The sequence below is a fragment of the Sceloporus undulatus genome, chromosome 8 (genome assembly GCF_019175285.1).
Source record: "Sceloporus undulatus isolate JIND9_A2432 ecotype Alabama chromosome 8, SceUnd_v1.1, whole genome shotgun sequence".
NCBI classification, from domain to species: domain Eukaryota; kingdom Metazoa; phylum Chordata; class Lepidosauria; order Squamata; family Phrynosomatidae; genus Sceloporus; species Sceloporus undulatus.
Genome location: NC_056529.1, coordinates 34,796 through 58,293, shown reverse-complemented (window position 1 = coordinate 58,293; position 23,498 = coordinate 34,796). Strand labels below are relative to the sequence as shown.

The 23,498-nt window shown below is 45.3% G+C and overlaps 2 protein-coding genes across 3 annotated transcripts in view; one reads left to right on the top strand and one right to left on the bottom strand.

The window, feature by feature from the left end:
* Positions 1-3,326, top strand: part of ZNF598 (zinc finger protein 598, E3 ubiquitin ligase) — a 13,828-nt gene extending 10,502 nt beyond the window's left edge. The window contains exons 10-11 of the mRNA XM_042438258.1: positions 358-502; positions 2,141-3,326. Coding sequence (XP_042294192.1) covers positions 358-502; positions 2,141-2,497 — 502 coding nt within the window. The 3' untranslated portion in view covers positions 2,498-3,326. The remainder of the gene's footprint in view (positions 1-357; positions 503-2,140) is intronic.
* A 7,665-nt stretch (positions 3,327-10,991) lies between these two features.
* Positions 10,992-22,666, bottom strand: SYNGR3 (synaptogyrin 3). 2 transcript variants are annotated; one of them, XM_042438259.1, is made up of 5 exons: positions 22,597-22,666; positions 19,456-19,484; positions 16,303-16,540; positions 13,547-13,689; positions 10,992-12,274 (listed from the first exon to the last, which is right to left on the bottom strand). In XM_042438259.1, the coding sequence occupies exons 1-5, from the start codon at positions 22,664-22,666 to the stop codon at positions 12,065-12,067; spliced, it is 690 nt and encodes a 229-aa protein (XP_042294193.1). In that variant the 3' UTR covers positions 10,992-12,064. The 2 variants fall into 2 exon arrangements, with proteins under 2 accessions (XP_042294193.1, XP_042294194.1); XM_042438260.1 differs by lacking the exon at positions 19,456-19,484 and adding an exon at positions 19,661-19,689 and having other exon boundaries at positions 22,600-22,666.
* Between the last annotated feature and the right edge of the window lie 832 nt (positions 22,667-23,498).

The following is a 23,498-nucleotide window of genomic DNA, read 5'->3' as shown; positions in this document are numbered from 1 at the left end:
TAACAATAAAACCTAAGCGAGAGAGGCACTGACACAAGTTAGGGCAATTTTGGAAGCTGAGACACATCATGCCCTCTGAATCAAAATTGGAGGCTGTCGTATTTACGTTTAAAAAGTGTTTACTATCTAGAATAAGGTGTATAAGAGAAAAAAGTCTTTTATCCATAGGAGATTAGTTGGTAACATGTCTTCAGACCTAGAAACAATTGGGTTGGGGGCCAAGAAGAATGAATTACATTTGTGTGACAATTATCTGATGCCACTTTGTGAGCATCTTCAACAGATAAACTTTTTTAAAAAGGAAGGAAAGAAAGATCCAAGGATGGCTCAGTTCTTGCACTTTCCCCCTTAAAACAGATCAAAACCTTGTCAGGGACCCTACTTGATCCTAGAAAACTTCCAGCAGCGAAACATCCAGCTAATTCAGTCAATCAAGGAATTTCTTAAAGACGACGAATCCCAATTCAACAAATTCAAGACTTACTCGGGACAATTCAGGCAGGTAAGTAGATGCCACTTTTTAAAACTAAATTGTTATTGTTGATGTCATTCATGACTTTAAAATAACAGAGTAGACATCACTTTTGAAGTACTTGCCAAGAGAAGGTCAGGTCTGCAGCTAGGGGTTCTTCCCATTATCACCATTGTGGAGGTGTGTTATGTGTGAGAAGTGGTATTTTGCTAACCCTTTCTGTTTCTTCCCCAAATCCATCTATGGTGCCTCTTTTGGGATTATCATTGGTGGAGGCAAAGCGTGACAGTCCCTCAACAATCACTCCGAAGTGCCCCCTTGCCTTTTTAACCCCCGTTGATGATGATGATGATGATGATAATGATGATAATGATGATAATGAAAATAATAAATTTTTATTTATATTTCCCGCTTCTCCCTTCCGATCAAAGTGGGATTACAGCAATAAAAACATCATAAAATACATAGACAATACAAAATACTTCAATCAGAAATAAAAAGGGGAGAATTGTTACAGTATTTCTCACAGTCGTAAGAATTGGAGTCATCGTATTCAGATGTTCAAAATCAGATTAGAGGAGATCCGTTGGATAGGCCCGCCAGAAGAGATCCATCTTCAGTGCCCTCTTGAAGGCTTCCAAAGAATGTATAAGAGTTCGCTTCCAGTAGGTTGTTCCAAAGTCTAGGGGCCATCGCAGAAAATGTTCTACAAGAGGTAGTTTTCAACCTGGTTTTGGGGTGTTCTAATATTTTTGTGCCAGATATTCTGAGAGTGCGGGGCGGATTATGTAGGGAGAGGCGTTCCCTTAAGTAACTCAGGCCCAGGTCATGTAGGGCTTTATAGGTAATAACCAACACTTTGTATTGCGCTCGGAAGCTAATCGGCAGCCAATGTAGAGATTTCAGTACCGGTGTAATGTGCTCTGATCTCAGTGTCTTGGTGATCAGTGTGGCTGCAGCATTCTGAATCAGTTGGAGCTTCTGAACTTGGTACAAAGGTAGCCCCATGTAGAGCGCATTACAGAAATATAAACGAGAGATTACCAGCGCATGTACTACTGTTTCAAGGTCCCCTTGAGCCAGGTAGGGACGCAGTTGGCGTATCAGCCGAAGCTGACACCATGCATTCCTGGCTATTGCCTCTACCTGGGATGTCATCTGTAGAGACGAGTCCAGGAGTACTCCCAAACTGTGAACTTCATTCTTCAGGGGAAGTATGACCACATCAAGGATGGGTTGGGAAATCTCCTTCCCTGGACCAGAGGCACCTATCACAAGCGCCTCCGTTTTCTCTGGATTCAGCTTGAGTTTGTTTTCCTGGATTATCCCCTACAAAAAGACACATTCTCCAGGAAGGTTTGCCAGGCTATACCTCTCTCCTCATTTTCCTTCTTTAAACACAAATATGAATCTGCTGTTGCTGTTTTGAGTATTGTTAACGTTCTTATGGTCTGAACTCTTTTTATTGTCAGTGAGCCTAAGAATACCTCCTATTTAGTTCTCTTCCCAAAAGAAAGCTTTGTGGTGGAGGGAGAGCTAATTTGGAGCCTGTTTATTATTTAATAAATTTCTGCTACTTTATTTTTTGGTATTTGCCCATCTAGGCTTCTGTGAGGCCTCCCCATGGTTCCATTTTCTGACTGTCCAATTTCCCTCCCTCCTCCCCAGGGTCAGATTTCTGCAGAGCAGTATTACAAAAGTTGCCAGGAGCTTCTTGGTGAGAACTTCAAGAAGATATTCAGCGAGCTCTTGGTGCTGTTGCCAGACACGGCCAAGCAGCAGGAACTGCTTGCCACTCACAACGACTTGAAGGCCAAGTTTGGTATCCCCCCTTCCTCCGCTGGCAAACCCAAGAAGAACAAGAAGGTGGCTTGGCAGTCAGAGTTGGGCACTGAACTTGACTGCTGTGTCTGCCCCACATGCCAACAGGTGCTGACCCAGCAGGACCTGGCTTCCCACAAGGCTTTGCACCTGGAGGAGGAGGAATTTCCGTCCTTGCAGGCCATTAGCCGGATCATCAGATAGCTGTTCCAGGTGAACCAATAAATACCATCTCCATCTTTAAAATCCATGCTTCTTGGAAGGCAGGCATTTTCTGTGGAGAGGAGAGCAGCTGGCTCTGTGTATGTGTGTGTGTATGTGTGGGCTAGAGGGGCGATATGGAGGCTGAGAAGGTTGAGAGGCGATGGCAGCCTGGACAGCCATTGCCCTTGTGCCATTCAGAACAAGTTGGCATTGCAGGGTCACAGGAGATGTGACTTGGTTTACCACCAGCATGGAGGGATTTGCTACTTTCCAGTTGCCCCAGTTGTAGAAATGGAGTGTTGGTGGGGTGGTTGTAAAAAAAATGAAGGGGTAGGTTAACATTTGGATGCAAAGGAACCCTTGGGATAGTCACACAAGCAGTGTAGCCCACCAGAGAAGGAAGGGAATTGGGACTGCAGAGCAGTACAGAGGGGATGGTATGGCATGCAAGGAGTGCTCTGTCCTCCTCACTCCCTCCTCCCCTTCAACTGCAGCAACTCTTTGTGGGGGACAGTTAAGATTCTTTCACAGGCAGGAGTGAGACCCTAAGAAGATGCGTACCTAGATCTCAAAGCTGTTGGAAAGCCATTCTGGTCTAGCTTATTTCTGGGGAGGCAAAACCTTGGTGTTTTTGTTTTCTTTCTTCTCCTCCTCCTCCTTAGAACTGCATGTAGGGAACGATAATATTAAGTGCTTTTCTTTCTCACTGTCAATGTACATTTCTACCCCAGTGGTGCAAGTCTGGTTATTTTCCATTGTCTTTGAGGAACCTTGCGGTGGCTTAGATAGACCAGGTGTTGGCTTATTAAACGCTGCTCCACATTGACCATCCCAGGCTGCCGTCTCATGCCTTGAAGCGCCATGTCCTATGGGTTTCACTGGAGAGAAAGAATAACAGAGGCCAGGGTGGCTCAAGTCCTTGGGAACAATCTTGCTGCCATTGCTGTATTTCCTAATAATTGCAAATTCCAGTTGCTGGGTGAATTTCCGTAAGAGTACTGTGCAGACATTGTGGGGTGAACCCAATGGCAATGACAAACTCCCACCAAGGTCAGGATCCATAAGAATATCATGCTAGTCAGACCCTTAGCATCCTTCTGCTCCATCCACTGGAAGCATGGAGGGCAGGTATGTCCCCAGACTTTTATGTAGGTTCTGGAGTGGCCAAAGGTGATATACTACTAGGCTTTTTCATGGATGATGTAGTAGAATCATAAAATTATAGAATCGTAGAGTTGGAAGAGACCACAGGGGCCATCCAGTCCAACCCCCTGTCATGCAGGAAATCACAATCAACGTATCCCCGACAGATGGCCATCCAGCCTCTGTTTGAAGACCTCTAAGGAAGGAGACTCCACTACACTTCGAGGGAGTTTGTTCCACTGTCGAACAGCCCTTACTGTCAGGAAGTTCCTCCTAATGTTGAGCTGGAATCTCTTTTCCTGCAGCTTGCATCCATTGCTCCGGGTCCTAGTCTCTGGAGCAGCAGAAAACAAGCTTGCTCCCTCCTCAATATGACATCCCTTCAAATATTTAAACAGGGCTATCATATCACCTCTTAACCTTCTCTTCTCCAGGCTAAACTCAGCTCCCTAAATCGATCTTCATAGGGCATGGTTTCCAGACCTTTCACCATTTTAGTCTCCCTCCTTTGGACACTCTCCAGTTTCTCAATGTCCTTTTTTAATTGTGGTGCCCAGAACTGGACACAGTATTCCAGGTGGGGCCTGACCAAAGCAGAATAGAGTGGCACTATTACTTCCCTGGATCTAGACACTATACTTCTATTGATGCAGCCTAAAATCGCATTGGCCTTGTTAGCTGCCACATCACACTGTTGACTCATGTTCAACTTGTGGTCTACTTGGACTCCTAGATCCCTTTCACATGTAGTTTCATTCAGCCAGGTGTCCCCCATCCTATATCTGTGGTTTTCATTTTTCCGCCCTAAGTGCAGTACCTTACATTTCTCCGTGTTGAATTTCATTTTGTTAGCTTTGGCCCAGTTTTCTAGTCTGTTCGGGTCATTTTGAATCTTGATCCTGTCCTCTGGAGTATTAGCTACTCCTCCTATTTTGGTGTCATCTGCAAATTTGATAAGTATTCCCCCAATTTTGTCCTCCAAGTCATTGAACCAGAGTTTGGCAAATATGTGGAGGCCAGGAGCCAATTTCCCCACCCACTCATGGACTCTGAAACACATGTACACACCAGTAAGCCCAAATACTTCTTTCCCTCTATAGTCCCTCCCAAGATAGTGACAAGAGGTGACATTGCATCACTTCTCATTGCCACTTTGAGAAGGACTCCAGAGGGAAAATATTTAGGGGCATTGCAGAGTTCTGGAGTGCTATTGAGGGTGGGTAGGGTATTTAGTGTGTTTTTATGCATTTAGGGGGGTTCCTGCAAGGTTTGGATACCAAACTTTGGGTTACTGTTTTATTAGTAAGGGTGTTGGGAGGTTTGGGGCACTGGTGGAGGGGGCTTTAAGTGCCACAAAAGTGGGTTTTACAGGCAACTTGACACCTACAGGATGGTCTAGACTTCTGGGTATGCCTGCCTTCCTCCTGTGTTTCAGGGCCTGGCACTGTAGAGTCTCAAAACACTTCTCCCTCTATTGATTCGTGCGTGGGCATCCACAGGCTTTGTGCCCACGTCCTGCTGGCAAGAATAACAGCAAACCAGGCAGCTGCTGTTGATGCCGCCTTCCTATTTTTGGTTGTAACAGGCATGGTCCTCGTGAAGCAGGAGAGGAAATTGGCTCGATCTCACAAATCACTTCTAGCAGACCATGATCGGTTGCTACCTTGCCTGACACACCTGCTATATTTTTCATGCCTATGATCAAACACCAGGATCTGTAATGCTTCCACTATTTGGAAGAGATTCCCAGTTGTTGCAGATGACTAGCTGAATCTGATATCTGTGTCTGCCATTTTGAGAATGCCCACCAGTGCCCTTTTTTTGTCCACCCGCTCTCCCTGTGATTTCAGTAGGAGGTTAATAAGGTAGCAAATGCTTAAATCTTAAAATCTTTATTGGAAAATAAGTTGCAGTTGGTTCACAGACAATTAAAATTACACAATCACAGATTGGTGATTTGTCTTTCCAAATGGTTTATCTGTCTATAATAATTATGTACATACAAAAAGAACTGTAAACATTAAATTAAAAAAAAACTTCTTTCACATAGACCACTTTTTGACCACAGTATACATTGGATGACTAACAACTGCAACTTGTTTGTTGTTGTTGCTTTCTGTAGCAGTCTTGCTTTTGAAGAGAGGTATCTGCATGTTTGGTATCTTTATTAAACACAATGCAAACAATGTGAGGTGGAAATGTGTATTGCAGCAAACTGCAGGTAGCTAGAAAGGGAGGTTCTCTTGTGCACAAAAGCCCTCCCTGGCCCTTTTTCTTCCCCCAAAGGCTTTTCTCGCTCTTCTAGGGAAGACTCGACTTAGAAGCAATAGTGGGAACCCTTAAGCAAAAGGAGGAGAGCCTGCCCTGCTGATGTATTGCAGGTAAAGTTAAAAGGCAAAAAAGAGTTCTTTCTGTATTGGAATGAATAAGGTATGAAGGGAACCTAGCTGGGACTAGCCTGAAGAGAGTTAACCTGTTTTTGCTCCTGCAGCATTAAAACAAAAAGACTTGGCAAACACTGAAGTGATCAGTCTTGGGATTTTGATTGGTAGTCCTTAAGGCAGGGGTTGACTGGGTCTGTGAAAGATCATATTTGTTTTTACACGCCTTCAGGACAACTTGTTATTGTGTGCCTTCAAGTCATTTCTGACTTAGGGTAACCCTAAGGTGAGCTTATCAAGGGGTTTTCTTGGCAAGATTTGTGCAGAGGGGTTCGCCTTTGCCTCCCTCTGAAGCTGAGAGAGTCACACGGGGTTTCCGTGGCCAAGCAGGGATTCAGACCTGGTCTTTGTCACAATTCAGCACTCAAACCACTGTACCATACTGGCTTCAACTTAGGATCACTTTATCCTAGGAAGGGTTTCCTGGCAGGGTTTTATTCAGCAAAGGTTTGCCACGACCTTCCTCTGAGACTGAGAGAATGTGAAGAAAGGTCACCAGTATGTTTCTTTGGCTGAGGAGGGATTTAAACCCTGGACTCCCAAAGCAGCACAAGGATTATATTCTGGAAGGGAATCCTGATCAGGAGAAAAGAGAGAAAGGTGGTCTTGCGTGGCTTCAGGCAGCTTTAAAGGTGAAGAAGCAAAATTGGCTTTGACCACACTGTGTTACTCCCTGCTTTAAGGTCATGGTGTAGCTATGGTACTAATTTCAACAAGCACACAACAAGCAAGCCATTATGTCCCCCGCCCCCCATAAGACACATTGAATTGGCAGTGTTCTTTGGGACACTGATACACATCCAGAAACAGGACATGTTACTATGCTTTGTACCCCTACAATAGAGAAGTTGGACCCATAACTTTGGGCACACCTGCTCTTAGTTTAATGCACGCCTGCTCTGTCTCTCCTCAAAGCTGCTTATCCCACAATTCAAAGTAAGAGCAGTCTCAATATATGTCATTATGGTTGCCATGCAATCTGTATGTGCAGCAGCGACTTGGTACTGTTTACACCTTCACACACACAATATGATGGAACCTTTCCCTAGTAGCATCCTTGAGTTTATATTGAGGAAGGGAAATTAAGCCCTATGGTCAACAATGGGGTGATGTAGGCTAAAGCAGCATAATATGCAGTACAAAGCAATCTTGCTAACTCCTATCCCTAATGGAAAAGGGTGTGCTGTGATGAGAAGCTGTGGCTCTTTGAGCGGCCATAAAACAACACAAGTCAGACTTGATGGAGCATAAGGAGCATACGGAAACGGAACCAAGAAGTCTTCAGAATCTCATGCAAAGGCTTTTTAATGCACGCTGGTGGGAACAGGTTGAACCATGCTAATAGCTCAGTGATTTATGGTGATTTATTTTTAGTCAGTTTGATCACTTAAACCAGCCCCATCTATGCCTTCTGTAGCCTGCTAGGCCTGTCTCTGTAGCCCAATGATCACTTAAATCAGTCCCATTACGCCTTCTGTAGCCTGCTAGGCCTGTCTCTATAGCCCATGGTGCCCAAGCCATGTTCATGTTCATAAAATCACAGAGTTAGGAGAGATCCCAAGGGCCATCCAGTCTAACCCCCATCATGCAGGAACTCAGTCAAAGCACTCCCATGGACAGATGACCATCCTGCACTACATTTTCATAACGCAGGTGCTAACACTGTTTCGGACCTCTTTATCATGCCTCCATCCCACAGAATCTAGATATTTGGTCACACAGACTCAAAAGCCCCCTTCCCAGTGATTGGAAATCCAACTGCTGTCTATACTCCTGTCTAGAAATTTTAGTCAAAAAATTGACCCCCCAAAAACCTGGGTCCATGTTAGCCCTCTGTATCCATGGATTCAGCCATCTATGGTTAGAAAATACTTAAATATATATATAAATTCCAAACAGCAAACCTTGATTTTGACCATTGTATTGAATGCGACTTGAGCATCCAGGGATTTTGGTATCTACCGGGGGTCCTGGAAACAAGCCCTAGCAGATACCAAGGGCCAAACTGTATTATACCTTAACCTATACCAAAATAGGAACCATCCCCTTCTCTGAGCAGAATGGCAAAAGACAAGAGCTTAGTCTATCCTGGGAGGACCTAAAAGAAGCACACAGCACCTCTACTCTCTCTGCCATGATTCCGCTTCTGGCCTTTTTGAATGCCTGGGCTGGAAAATAGTGGCATTCTTTGGCATTGTTTTCCTTTGCTTACATCCTTGGTTACATGCCCTTAGATTTTACCCTTGACTTATATCAAAATTCATAATTTTGGCTCCCAGACTTGTCCATAGCATACATGAGGTCGACTAATATATGGTATGTTTTAGACATTATGCAAACAGATTAAAAGCTCAATTGCTGCTCCTGGAGGCAATGTTCTGCAGTGAGGCAGAACATCCTTTTGTCAGACAGAAAAGGGATGGTTTAGAAACTCGGGGGTCCATAAGAACCACAAACGCAGCCTTTAGAGCAACTAAAAGTTACACCTCTCCCTTGCATTTAGCCATGCAAAACTGAATTACATTGAATTTTCTGCCTCAGGCCTCAGTGTGTCTTGGTTGGGCCAGCCCTTGCTTATGGGGTGATAACCCCTTTGTACAAAGCATTATTGAGACAATACCTTTGGAGTCCCCTTCAGGCTTGAGGAGAAAGGGAATGTGTTGGGGAGAAAAGAAAAGAGAATACATCTGTAGGCATAAGGTGCATACATTCAAAATTGTAATACACAGCACATAGACACGGCTGCCTAAGACAGTTTGACCGGTCAGACAAAACATGACCTCTCTTCTTCTTTCCCCCTTCCCCCCAGGCAATTACAAGGATACTCTGGAATGGATTTTCTTTATAGTTAGAAAAAATACACTGTACGAAACAGACATTTATTTCATGTTATACAATCGATTTAAAGAAACATTTAAGTGCTTATAGCTTTATTTTGTTGTCATCGTCTTCTAAAATACTGAAAACACAATTCTGTGTCTGCTAAAAATGGCAGTGTTCCCTCTAAGGAAAATATTGCTACAGTTCTACTTGGACCCTGTATTAAAACCGTCCTCGATATCCGGTTTAGACCTGCGACGTAGGTTTTTGGCCCCACGACTGACCTTGTTGCATGCTGCTACAAAAATCTTCCAACACTGGACACTAAAAGTGTGAGTCCAGCCAATTTAGTGCGTTTACTCTAGGGAAGCACAGGCCTCAATCCAACATGGCTTAGCCTAACGCAGTCATTCCCAAATGTTGGTCCTCTGGGTATTTTGGACTTCAACCGCCAGAAGTCCCAACCAACATGGCCAAGAGTCGGGAATTCTGGGAGCTGAAGTCCAAAACATCTGGAGAACCAAAGTTTGGGAACCACTGGACATGTGGGGCTACAACTACTCTGAGCCATTTACCAACAACCACAATACCCTCCCGGACATACTATAGTGCACTAAAGCATCCATAGACACACAGACAATATGTGTTTGGTTGGGACTGCAATAATGTCTGGCTGTGTTCCCATAGCTAGACATGAAGGGATTATCCCAACTGTTGCGTTCCATTGGGTTCTTCCAGAACTTGCAGCAGGTGAGGCAATTGCTTCATGTTTGGCTACGGGGACCTAGCCAAGCATTGCTTTCCCCTCCATGCTCTCTTTTGGGGATGAAGGTCCTTGATCAGGACCTCAGGAGGTCCGGGGGGTCTGCTTTGATAACTGCAAAGGGGGAAGCGAATACCAGCCTCTGCAATACTCAAAAAAAGCCATACACAGCATGCATGCGGTTCATGTACATGTGTGTATGTCCCTAACAGAATGCCAGCTGTGGCATATTGAAATTTCAGGGGCACAAAGTTCCATGCACCAAGATCATTTCTAATGGATCGAGTGCCTGTCTCTGCAGTGGGATTTTGAGATCCACTCCCCCCCCCCCAGAATGAGTACTAGAAAAGCCCGATAGCCCAAAACAATTTTTTTTAAAAAAATAAAAATTGCGGCTTCTGTTAAAATCAACTAAAAAGGCAGCATATAGATTCCCTTCTTGTTTTACAGCAAGGAATCATGGTTTTCCGAAGATTGGACTGCAGCTCTCAGCAGCCTCATGGCTGGCACAGCCCATATGGTGAGGAATGCTGAGAGTTATAGTCCTAACAACCTTTGGAGGACCAGATGATTACCATTTAAATTCAGCTCATCTTCCCCCATTTAAATTGCATCTGAGCAACTACAATGGAGAACATTCCCCATTTCCATGCATCCAGTAGGCTGCATTGCTATTTTTTGACACACCAGAAGTGATGCCACCGCACTTCTGGATGCCATATTGGCTGATTTTGGGGACTTTCTTTTTATTTTATTTCTTGCATTTGGCACTGGGTTGTTTTGGCTGATGCGGGGACGAAAAGATTGCTTGAAAATCAGTGTGGATTTTAAACGAAATTTAAAATTGTGCTCAAGAGGCTTTCAGGGGCTGCACTTTGCAATCTCAAGAGCCACATGCCGCCTAGATCACCCCGATTCGAACCATTTTAAATTCTGCTCAGCAGCATCCTTTAGGATGGGAATTTGGCATTTTCTTGTGCCTACTTGTCAGTTTCATATATCTTTTAAGTCATCATAAACAAGGCTCCAGTTGTTTCCATTGGAAAGGACTCACATGGGTTATGGACTTTCTTTACAGAATCAGGTGAGCCATTCCACAACATTGCGGTTGCCACCATGAATCCAAGTGCAAATAAGTGTACATAGCATCATATTGGGGTTTAATCAGTTTGAACAGGGCGCATATGGCTGCACACAGGCATACAGTCCCAATACATTGGGCACCATTTTGAGAAGGCCAATCCCATTGACAGTGGAGGGGCTTTGGTTTTTCAACTCTTGGTCTCCATTTCAATGACAGCTCTCCCCTGACAGACCCTATTTATCCTTTTCCACCAAAATTACCTGCAATGTTACTAAAATGGAAGAGATGTAGGAATTCTTGGGCCTGTCCAGGGCACTCAGGTGTTTGGTTGGATGCTATGGGATGGGTGCTACCTTCTGCTAGCCCTATTTTTATTTTTCTGATCTGCCACAATGCTATCTCTCTCTCTGCTAAGCAGCTTTTGTTGATTGCCATTCCAGTGCTGGAATTTTTTCTGTCCTGAGTGCAAAAATTCAATTTATTTTATGCCCTGAATCCATCTGAACCAACGCCACCTGGGTTATCAGAACTGCAAAGCTAAAGCATGCAAGCCTATATTCACTCACATAATCCAGGAATTGTATAATTATATATATACGCACACAGAAAAATAACACAACTGTTATTTTTTGGCTTTAGATTTGGCACATTTCTTTGGGGGATAGGGAGAGGTTGGGGAAATAATCCAGGCTACATTTGCTAAGGTTATTGGGGGGGGGGGGGGGGGGAAGAAGGCAGAATGGAAAGGAAAGTCTCTTCAATAAAAAATGTGGGAATGATTTTTTGGGGTTAGCCCTGGAAGACGAGATAAAGCATCTACTGATTTGGGGAAGGTTTCAAAGAGGCTGACCTCTGGCCAGTTTTCATGTGCGCTTCCAGCAAAATGGCCACATGAACAAAGACACTGGAATAGAGTAGCAACCGTCCTAGAATGTCATGCTTAGAGGGAACACTGTTAAGTTTGTTTGTTTTTCGTTTTATATATATATATATATGTATTTATGTATGTATGTATGTGTGTGTATATATATATTCTTTTTAAAAAAAGACCCTTGGACAGGTAAGACAAGAACCAATACCACTGTACAGAATTCACTGCACCATGAGCTAAGAGTAAGTTTAACCCAGCACATAACTTGCCACATTTAAAAAAAGGAAAGGAAAGGAAAAGTACTCTGAATACATTTGCAACCAACCAGTTGACTATGACTGCACCATAGAAGGGAACCTGGCCCATTTCTCTCTGGGTCTGGCTTCCCATTTGCTATACAACCACATGGGACGCCCGCCTTGCCCTCCCCAAAACCTCAGCCTTTTCAGTACGCCGGCACCTGGTAGCCTTTGGGGCTCGTGTCCAAGGTCTCCGAGAAAGGAGGGCTCTGGTAGGTTTCCGTGCTTTCGACGCCACTCCCCGTGGGGTACCCGGGATATCCAGCGTTGGGGTCAGGAGGAAACTGGTCTGTGGCGAAGAGAGACATGTCGGTCCCCATCTTGTATCTCTGGAGGGCCTTTACAGTCAGGGCGACCTTCACGAGAGGAAAAAGAACAACGTTTCACAAAAGTTTTCACAAGCTGAAATTACTGCATATACTCATGTATAAGTCTAGAAATGTAGATTAAAAAATTGACCCAAAAAACCCTGAGTTGACTTATCCACAGGTCAATGTAAGTACTGCGCTTTAACTCATATATATGTCTATATAAATCTACAAGTGCATCTGTGCTGGAGACATACTACAGTTTGAGTGCTGTAGCTCCATCCTATGGAATCCTGGGACTTGTAATTTTGCCAGGTCTTTAGCCAAAACAACAACAACATTTATTTATAATGCCCTTTTCACCAAAGGGCAGAATACAAGACGTATATAATCAAAAACGAATGATAAAACACAGCACTATAAAGTACTAAAGTACTCAAATAATATACTAAGGTGCTTTACAGATGAGCCCTATGGGGTGCTGTCATTATGTGCGAGGGGCGACGCTTCCAGACGCTACTCGCCCCTTGCACGCGATGAGGGCATCAAAATGGCGGTGCCCTGTACACACAAGGACTGCCATTTTGACGTGACGTACGCTTAGCGTCCGCTCGTCGTGGCGCCATTATGATGCCGCAAGTGCGCCATTGGCACATTGCGGCATCACAATCGCACTGCAGAAAGAACCTGCTTTTTGCAGGTTCTTTTTGCTGCACGAGGGAGCCGCGCAGTTTGTCTGCTGCGGCTCACTCACGGAGCAAAGCAAGGTGACGGGAGACAGTCCTTTTTGAACGGTCTGTATCCCACCTAATATACTAAAAACAAACTCCTTATCAGCCACTACCCATCTTGGCCATCTTAGGCAGGTTTAGCAACTTAATCCAGCAAATGGAAGAGGAAGGTCTTCAACCCTTTATGAAAGCGGGTAAGATCTGGCCGAAGGTGCAAAGAAAGACAGTTTTGCAAATGCGGAGCCAGATCCCAAAAGGCTGACAGCCTTGATAGAGTCCAATGCATTGATGGAACTGCTTTCTCTGCCCAAAAGTGCTGGTGCTTCCCAAAACTACAAAAATCCCAGGAATGTGTAGAATGGAGAGCTATGGCAGTTCAAGTGGTGTCAAGCTGCATTATATCTACAGTGTAGATCAGTGGTTCCCAAACATTGGTCCTCCAAATGTTTTGAACTTCAGCTCTCAGAATTCCTGACTGTTGACCAAGCTTGCTGGGGCCTCTGGGAGCTGAGGTCCAAACACCTGGAGGAGCAAAGTTTGGGCATCACTGGCATAGATGCATCCTTGCTTGCCAAGGCTGAACACATACCCAGGAGAGGATGGAGAAGAAAGAGAATGCAATGGCTGCCCTGGCAGCATCTCCACCATGCGACGCTTCTCTACTGGGTGCCGTCCGCTGCCACTGGTTGGCCAAGAAGCAGAAGGACACGAACCACAGGAAGGACCAGAAGCCTGCAAGGAAAAGCAGAAAAGCCCCTCAGTGGCCGCAGAGTGACCGAAACGCCAAAAAACGGTTTGCACTACCGTCTTCTAGCATCCAATGGGAAGAACAGTAAATATTAAGATTTTCTGGGTGAGCCTTGGGTGAGCTGGATGCCAATGAAGATAGTTGAAAATGCTGATAGAAGGACATGGAGAGATTGTGGAGATGAGATATAAGATATTTATTTTTAATATTACAGTCAGCCCTTCTTATACACGGATTTTTTATACACGGATTCAAGCATACACGGTTTGAAAATGTTCCAAAAAAGTATAAATTTCAAATATCAAACCCTGATTTTCCATTTTTTTTATAAGGGACACCATTTTGCTATGTCATTATATTTAATGGGACTTGAGCATCCACGGATTTTGTTATACACGGGAGATCTTGGAACCAAACCCCAGCGTATAACAAGGGTCCACTGTATATTCATTAATATACTAAAAAAAACAAAATCCAAGTGCCAAATAGTATCATCACAGTTAGGGTTGCCATAACCCGGCTGCAACTGGGATTATCCCGGTTTTGGCGGCCCCGGGGCCCTCCCGTCCCGGGTGCTGCCAAAAACCGGGACAACCCCAGTTGCAGCCGGGTTGTGGCGCTTGACCGCGCTGCCCTCCTCCTCCTCCACCGCGTGGAGGAGGAAGAGGAGGGCTGTGCGGCCTGGGGCGGAGGAAGCGAAGGGGGAAGCCCCGCGCCACCCTCCCTGCCTCCCAGCGCAGCCCCGTGCCGCTCTCCCCGCCTCCCAGCACGGCCTCGCGCCACCCTCCCCGCCTCCCCGCACCACCCACCTCCTTCTCCGCCCCTCCCCCAGGCCGTGCGGCGCATGGAGAAGGGGGGAAGAAGAGGAGGAAGAGGAGGAGAGGGGAGCAGAAGGAGGAGGTGGAAGAGGAGGAGGGGGGAGCAGGAGGAGGAGCAAAAAGAGGAGAAGGCAGCAGAAGGAGGAGGAGGAAGAGGAGGAGGGGGGAGCAGAAGGAGGAGGAGGAAGAGGAGGAGGGGGGAGCAGAAGGAGGAGGAGGAAGAGGAGGAGGGGGAGCAGAAGGAGGAGGAGGAAGAGGAGGAGGGGGGAGCAGGAGGAGGAGGAAAAGGAGAAGGAGGAGGAGGTGGTGAGTGGCCAGAGGCCTCAAGGGTTTTTTTATTTTATTTTGCCTGCTTTAATTGCTAACAAGTCTCCCTTGCTTTGACAATGATAGTGTGGTTGTGGTTGTGGTTGTGGTGGTTGTTGTTGTTGTGGTGGTGGTGATGATGATGATGATGATGATGATGATGATGATGATGATATGAGTCAGCTTGAGAGGCATGCAGGCACTGTTTCTGAAGCCGAGAGAGTATCACCTTCCAAAGTGCCTTTTCTGTGTGTTTTTGGTTCTTTAATGGTGATATTGATATCAGAAAGCCTCTGAGGCATGGTCAATGTAAATTGCTGTGATTTTTACAAACTCATGCGCAGTGAAGAAAAACCAAAGTCCCTTGACCAAGTACACACTTCTGAGAAGTACACTTGGTGCAAGAACTGTGAAACCACCTTGACATGTTCAATATGCATAGCCATGTTACACCATGCTAAGTGTTAAACCGAAGGGGTCTGGTTATGGAATAAGCCTCTGACGCAAGAGGCCATGTTAAGTAAAGCCACGTGAAATGCTGAAATGTGCTGTTGTGTGTGTTTTGGAATGGAGGTTGGGGGTGTTTGGCCAGAAAGGGAAGTGTATTTCTGCCATCTGTCCAGAAATAATGCCCAAATGTCCTCCATTTTGATCATGCCTAAGAAACATGCATTTAGATTAACATTTTTTAAAAATCAATTTTTTTCACGTGTCCTCCATTTTAAAAAAAAAAGTGTCCTACATTTGAAAATGTTGTCCTACATTTGTCCCGGTTTGGAGGTCCTGATTTATGGCAACCCTAATCGCAATTCAAAACAGGATCTCCAACCTAAGCGTATCGTACAATACATACATACATAAAATAACATAATATCAAAACTAACAACATTAATAATAACTACTCTTATTCTGGGGTTAGTTACATGCCATTTCATGCTGTAGCCTCAGAGGTGTTGGCATCGTGTATCCCTAAAATGCTGTAAGTACAGTAGTTGCAAATATTAATTTATTGTTCTATTGTTTATCAATTAGATATGGTTAGTATGGCATACAGTCAGCCCTCCTTATCCATGGATTTTTTTATCCACGAATTCAAGCATCCATGGCTTGAAAATATTTTTAACAGGTATTAATTCCAAATAGCAAACCTTGATTTTCCATTTTTCATAAAGGACATCAATTTACTATGCCATTATATTAAAGAGACTTGAGTATCCATGGATTTTGGTATCTATGGGGCATCCTGGAACCAAACTCCAGCAGATACCAAGGATCCACTGTATTGGTTATTTATCTTCTCTAATATATGTTCTCTAACATACAGCCTTGATAATTTGTCATGTAAAACCATATCTTGTATAGCTGTCTATATTGCATACCTGTTTCTTGTTTTAGTAGAGTCTAAGTTAGCAGGAGTTACGGGGTTTTTTTTCTGGTTTAACCCTACAATCTTCCCTGCCCCAAGGGACCCACCTGAGAAGCCAAGGTCCACAAGGACAACGCGTTTCCGGTCTTTCACGCTGCTGATCTGCTGGAAGTAGAGGTCCACCACCAAGAAGAGGCTGCAAGCCAAGAAGGCAATGAGGCCGATGGTGATTCCGTAGTTGCAGGCGCTTTCGTTGGCGTTGTAGATGCACCGTAACATCGGTGACTTGTCAGTATTAACGTATCCCTCATTGATGATGGAGCCGAAGACGACAATGGCAAAGATCTTGAGGAAGGGTTGTAGGGAGAGGAAGAAGAAAGAAGAACAAACATGGTTCAACTGAAACACCACCCCAACCATCAATGGTCCCAAGGCTGGAGGTGATATTCAATTGCTTGAGAGATAGATTGGTCTATTTCTATCCCACATTTCCCCCAAAGTGGCTTATAATGTGTGTTGAAAGAAAATAGCTAAAACAGTTTCTGGTACAAAAAATGTAAAAGTATTAAACATGCCAATGAAAACGTTAGCCTGAAAAAGAAATCACCAAACTCCCATTAAATATATGTTCCGACTTATGGCGACTCTACGGCAAAACTATCGTGGGGTTTTCTTGGCAAGATGTATTCAGAGGAGGTTTGCCATTGCCTTCCCCTGGGGCTGAGAGAGTGTGACTTGCCCAAAGTCAGGTTTCTGTGGCTCAGCAGGGATTCGAACACAGGTCCCCAGAATCCAACACTCAAACCACTGCTACTGCAGTCTGGTGTCCTTAATGCAGTGCCATTTTGTTGTGGTGTCCGTAAGGATCACACAATGCAGTGGCACTGCACTATGGACACAACAACAATGTGACACCACACTACTGACACCATAATGCATTGGCATTATGCGCACCACAATGCAGTGACACACAAGTTCTGTAGTAGGAGCTTTCCTTTCAATCTTATTCATAAATAATGAGGAAACATTTCGGAAACGCCGAGAGTAATTTCAGGAAAACACTCCGGCTGCCAAAAAGCAGCTGCATTTCAGAGGTATGAATAATTGAGCGGAGACATTAGGTTACCATTGGGTTAGTCAGCCATTGGGTCAATGGAGGGAAGACATCTTGCCACTCCCCTCCCAAACGCCAAACGTCCTTCTCTTTTCCAGGAATAAGAAGCAAACGTTCTCAACAGCAGGACGAAGGCAAAAGGCTGACTTACAAACCGTGTCCCATGCATGCTCCTTCCAAGAGGCTCCAAGACAGCCCCTTCATGAGATCGGCTACCTGAATTCAAGAACCTCGGATGGGTTTTCTTGGCCGTCTGCAGGGCCAATGCAACCATGTTTTATTTCGTGAGATCCAAGTATTTTCGATATGAGGCTCACAGCTTTTTAGAATTAATTTTTGCTTCTTCCCAGAAAACTCACATTGTAGCACCCTGACGCTATCCAGCCCCCACATGCAGCAGATGGAAAACTGCCATGAGTGGATGCCTGATCTTGCTGGCCTCCGTTCTGAGATCCAGTCCAGCTCTCCCACCGCCACCCACAACATCATGCCTGCACCACGTGTAGAAAACCCTTCAGTACATTGAGCACCAAAACAACCCTCACCTTGAGCGTTCAGGGATAGGAGGCCTTCTATTCATAGAGACCTGTCTCAGCACCTATACACAAGGTTAAAAAGGCATGCATAGCGGTTTGAGCCCGACTATGCGAACCAGGGTTAAATCCTGGCTCAGCCCTGGAACCCCTGGTGCCTTGAAAGTCCCACTCTCCCGCCCTCAAGATGCATGGCAACCCCTCGTGTTAACCTTGCAAGAAACCCATGATAGGTTGTCTTAGCATCACCACAAGTCAAAACAACTTGAAGATGCACAAACAACACAAAGGAAAAACTCTCTCTTGCCAACTCACTTCTGTCCGGAGGAATTCCAAAATGTCCTCCATTCAGGGTGACCATAGCCCACCTTTCCAGACATCCCCTACATTGTGCGGCTAAGAAGCAGGATGGTATTATATGGATGTTTTTTTTTGCTTTAATGTTGTTTATGTCTTTCATTTTTCTTGAATGTCCTGCATTTTGCAGCGCCTTGTCCTCCTTGGCGGTTAGGACATCTGGTCACCCGCATTTTATTTTTATAATGGTTTTATTAGGTTCATGTGTTGCAACCGAGACGTTCATATCAAGTTTCTGTTGCTACAAAGTTTTAAAAAAGGAAGGAACTAGGCAAGATTGTTTTTGCTTTTGGAAGAACAAGCAAACCACAGCGCATGAGATACTCGTTGAAAAGAAGCATCATCGCAGTTGGTGGGAGGGAAAGGAACCGCTGGGACTTCCAACTTTGCCAATGTCCAAGCGGCCCTTTCTCACACATTTCGAGATCGAAAGGAGGTGTTCTGGTGAAAGCACCTCTGCAAAGAGAAGTGAATCCATCTGTGGCAGAAGCTCATGCTCAGGAAACACAGACCTGCTCCAGAATGCACAAATGTCTTAGGCCAGGTTGCATACTCATGCACCAAGGAGCCTTTGCTAAACTGGAGCACATTTGTTTTCCCAGCCAGGAATGGCCACTGCTTTGGAAATCTGTTAGGCAGCATTTGCCTATCTCAAGCCAAGAGGGCAGCTGGTTCGGTTTACAAGAAACAGTAGGATCCGTTATGTTTACTCAAGGGAGCATGATGGCACACCTCCTTTCAATCCTAGGTCTCCAGCAGATCACAAGAGGCAGCCTCTTCAAATTTGCTACCTATATAGCAGTGAGCTCCCAGTTTGGGGTTTTGGGAGATCTGCAATGTGCTATATATATATGTATTATGTATGTATTATGTAAGGTATGTATGTTTACAAGTGCAATAGCTCCGGAAATTCTCTTGTCTGAAAGGACTGGACGGTGCACATTCTCTGAGCATCATTTGGTCCCCTTGCTAAGATAGATATGAGAGAGGCAGGCTTGAACATCCAATTATCGAATGCCACCTTTCTGATTCCTAGTCCCATTTGAGAAAGGTGGGATATAAACCCAATGAATCAACCAGTCAACCAATAGGACAGAATTGAATGGCCAGTCCAAACCTGGCAGACTTTCAAATGAATAAGAGTTTGGTGTTCTTTTGAGAATTACATCGATGGTCTTATGCTGTGGAAGACTGAATCGAGACATTTTGCAGTATCCATAGTCACTAAGGTCTGTTGTGACTTACAAAATTGGCACCCATTTACAAAGTTGGAGTGACTGATGTGCCATGGCCTTATGCTACTGGGGCATCTAGAAATGCCTAATGTGCATCGGAAGTGCCCAATGTACCTCAGATGCCCAAATTCTTCAGATGTACCCAAAGCACATCACATATGCTTGATGAGCATCAGAAGTGCTGGATGTGCATTGGGGCAGCTTTGCCAGTGCCCAGATACACCACCCAATTTGCTAACAAGATTTGTTGCATTTCTGCACCCGTAGCTATGGCTTGTAAATTCCGAACATAGACATGATGTAGCATCTTGGTTACAATAAGAAAGACGCAACGATAACAACGGTGAGTAACAGGGCAACTGATGGATAATAATGAAACAACCAGCTTGCAAACGAAGAGTTGGGGTTGTTGTTGATTTTGACGTGCTACAAGGGCCAGCAGAGTATAGTTGGATGGGCTGAGAAGCGTTTGTGTGGTCTTGTTAATTCCTTCTAGAAGGCTATTTTAAAACCAGTCAAGTTGTCAAAGGATATCTGGCAGGTCCTGTCTACAAAGACTTTGTCACAGCTACACTGGGATAGTTTCTTCATTCTGACCTTCAGTGATCTTCCAGCAAGTAAAGCATATTCATATGCTGCCAGGCTTTAGAAATGGACTGGGATGGGTTTTCTCATGGTCTGCCTGCTGTTTTCATGCTTTGTACGCAGCTGAAGTGCGGCAACATCCTAATTGTTTTAATAACTTTTGTTTTACTTTGTTATCATAATTGTTTTAAATCCCGTGTAAGCCACCTTCAGTCCCACTACTCTGGAGACAAAGCGACAGAATGAATCAAATCAATCCATATTCAAAACCAAAGCTACTCCACTCCAACATGGTGCTTCTTAAGAGCTATTGGAAGGTGATCTCCACCGGTGAGAGCCAGCATTTTTAGTGGTTGAGCACTGGACTGTGACCTGGAGCAGGGTCGAATCCCAGTTTAGTATGGAACCCACTAGGTAACTTTGGGCAAGTCTCCCAGCCTCAGAGGATGGCAATGGCAAACCCCCTCTGAAAAAACATGCCAAAGTCATGTGTCCATAAGTCAAATGACTTGAAGGCAGCCAACAACAACAAGCTAGGTTGGCATCATATTGTACCCATGCCCATTGACCACACTTCTCTTTCCAGGTGGCTTGCTGTGGACCAGGATTTGACATCTTATGGACTGGAAATAGTTCTCCAACCACTACTTAAGAGATGCAATTCAATGGGAGATGCCAGTGCAAAGCGCTGAATAGAATGAATCCAGAGGTTTTACTGTCCATCCACTTGCCTTGAACACAATAATAGTAGCCCTCTCTACCCCAGTGTTCATTAACATAGCAGTGTTTGGGCAACTGGGTTTCTTATTAATCATACATTTGTAAACAGTCACTTTGCTTCTCCAGCTTTCCAAGTGTTGCCACACTTCAGCACCTTGCATTGCATACTTGCAGTGAATTCCTCGCGTTTCTCTGAACGACAATGGCAGCTGAAGGGTGTCAAACTGCATTATCTTACAGTTTAGAATAGAGGCATCTCAAGAGCATATAGATACACTATGAAACACAAGTCCTTGATAAGAATGTTCAAGATCCTTCTAGTACAAGAAAAAATGCCCATTTCTTTCTTTCAGTTAGTCTCAAAGGTGCTCCAGGATCGCTCTACGAACCCTTCCAGCCAGATAGCTAACCTACCAGGCAGCCAACCTGCCAGATGTTCAAGATCCCTTCTAGTACAATGAAAAAAAAGACAACACCTTACACACACACACACACACACACACACACGAGGCTTTCTCGTCCACATCACTGAGCCATGAGCCTCGGCCGAATCAATGTCACATCCGCAGACAACAGAAGCCATGCTCGCTCACAAGAGCCACCCTGATTTCTTCCCCTTCTCTCTCACAAACACACACAACAGACACACAAATGCACACACTAGGCCTTGCTTGACCCAGCCATCCTCCATAGCCTTCCAGAGAGAACAGGTGCCACCAGGCTTTCATTTCAAACCATGGAGAAGCACAGAGAAGAGGAGCCATGGCAGAAAAAAGGTGTGGGCAGCTAATCTGCCCAGCATCACCAAACACACAATGAGCCATTGGAGGGGAGGGGATCCCTTTCCTTATTCTTTCCCCCCCCCCACAACAAATAATGCAATAATATTCTGATGCTCAAGGATTTTGCAAACAAACCCCCAATACAAAACATTAGAATAGTCAAACGTTGCCATTTGTTTAAAATGAGAAAGACTAGGAAGAAGAAAGGGGGATGCCCACCTAAATGGAAAAGAGGTAGGAACACAGGCAGGAATTGGGGAGGTTTCGGGGAGGATTTCCCCCAAATAAGCCCCAAAATACCCCTCCAGAATAGATATAGATATAGATAATAAATAGATAGACAGACAGACAACAGACAGACAAATATTTGCAGGAAAATAAATTTTATATTATATATACATTGTAGTAATATATATATATATATATATATATATAATTATATAGTATATATATATAATATATAATACACCACACTATATATCTGCAGGAATATCTATAGATCTAGGTATATAGAATCTTTATTTATTTGCAGGAATAAAACCTGCAATATTATATACACACACACAACACACACACACACACATATATATATATATTGCAGGAATATCGCTAGAGAAAAGAGATGAGTGTAGATCCAGGCATAAATCTTTATTTTCAGGAATAAAAACCATTCTCTGCCTTTGCTTCTTCAAACCCCATTGCACACCTACACACAGAGGCACCCTCCAAGGTGTGATCATCATTTTGCACATCACCCCCTTTTACTGTATATCTATATCTAATATATCTCTGTTTCACGGGGGAGGGGGAGGGAGGAGAGATGCCTTCTCCAGCCCCCCTGAATAGAGATGGGGCAGTGGGCACCCAGATGCTCCCTGCCCGCTGGCAGGATCCAGAGCTACCATCCATGGCAGGTAAAAGGCCTCCCTCTCCATGCTCCCTTGGCAAAGGCGCCTGTGGCAAATGCGTCAGTCCATGCTGCCAGAGGGCTGGGTCCCAACGAGAGGATGCTCCTCCTGCCCCTGGCGCCTCCCGCCCTGGCTTTACCCCCGAAGAGGATCCTGGGAGGGTCTGGGGCCCTGGAGGAACTCCAGGGGGTCCACAGCTGCCCCGGCCCGACCGGCTCCGAAGGAGGCGCCTTCCATGGTCCGCGGTGGCTCCAGCAAGGACTCTTGGGGCTGGCCTTGGATCCGGATCCGGATCAGATGCTGCTCGGAAGGAAGGGCAAGAGGCGATGCAATGCCAGCCAGCGCCTCTTCTCCCTGCCTTGCGCTGAAGGAGGGAGGAGGAGGAGAGATGTGGCACCAACCAGGAGAAGCACCAGCTGCAAGAGGCGAGGGCGCCAGGCAGAAGGGAGGCAGGAGGGGGGGGCACTGCTAGCCAATCGCTCAGCTGGAAAGCCCAGCCGACAGACAGGAGCCAAGCAGCCACACGGACAGACAGACAACCTCACACTGAAGCCAACAGACACCAATCTGACAGACAGAAAACCTGCCATCCGCTACCCACCAACCAGGCAGGTAGCCCAACCTTCAAACTGCTAGCTGACCTGCCGCAACAACCTGCCCTTCCAGACATCGGAGGAAGACGGAAATGCACCTGAGGAAGTAGACTGAAGTCTAGGAAGCTCGGCTGCCCATTTCTTTCTTTCAGTTAGTCTCAAAGGTAATCCAGGATCTCTCTACAAACCCTTCCAGACAGATAGCTAACCTACCAGGCAGCCAACCTGCCAGAGAGCTAGCCAACTAGCCTGCCAGCTAGCCAGACTTTCAAGCGGACCTGCAGACAAATAACCTCCCATTCAGACAGACAGCCACCCTGCAAAAGATAACCAACCGGGCTCTTCCCCCATTGCCTGGCACACACCCTCTCCATAAACACCCCCCAATACCTGGTTGATGTCCTCATCATCATCACATCCTCTGCTCCCCGCATGCACCCCATGGGTTGACCTGGCACTGCGGGCAAGCAAGGCAG

Coding starts and splice junctions, on each gene's coding strand:
- SYNGR3 (XM_042438259.1), bottom strand. CDS start 22,666: ATGGAAGGCGCCTCCTTCGGAGCCGGTCGGGCCGGGGCAGCTGTGGAC. Junction 19,485..22,596: donor CCTGGAGTTCCTCCAGGGCC/CCAGACCCTCCC, acceptor ATAAGGCCATGG/CACATCAGTCACTCCAACTT. Junction 16,541..19,455: donor CACTCCAACTTTGTAAATGG/GTGCCAATTTTG, acceptor CCCTTCCTCAAG/ATCTTTGCCATTGTCGTCTT.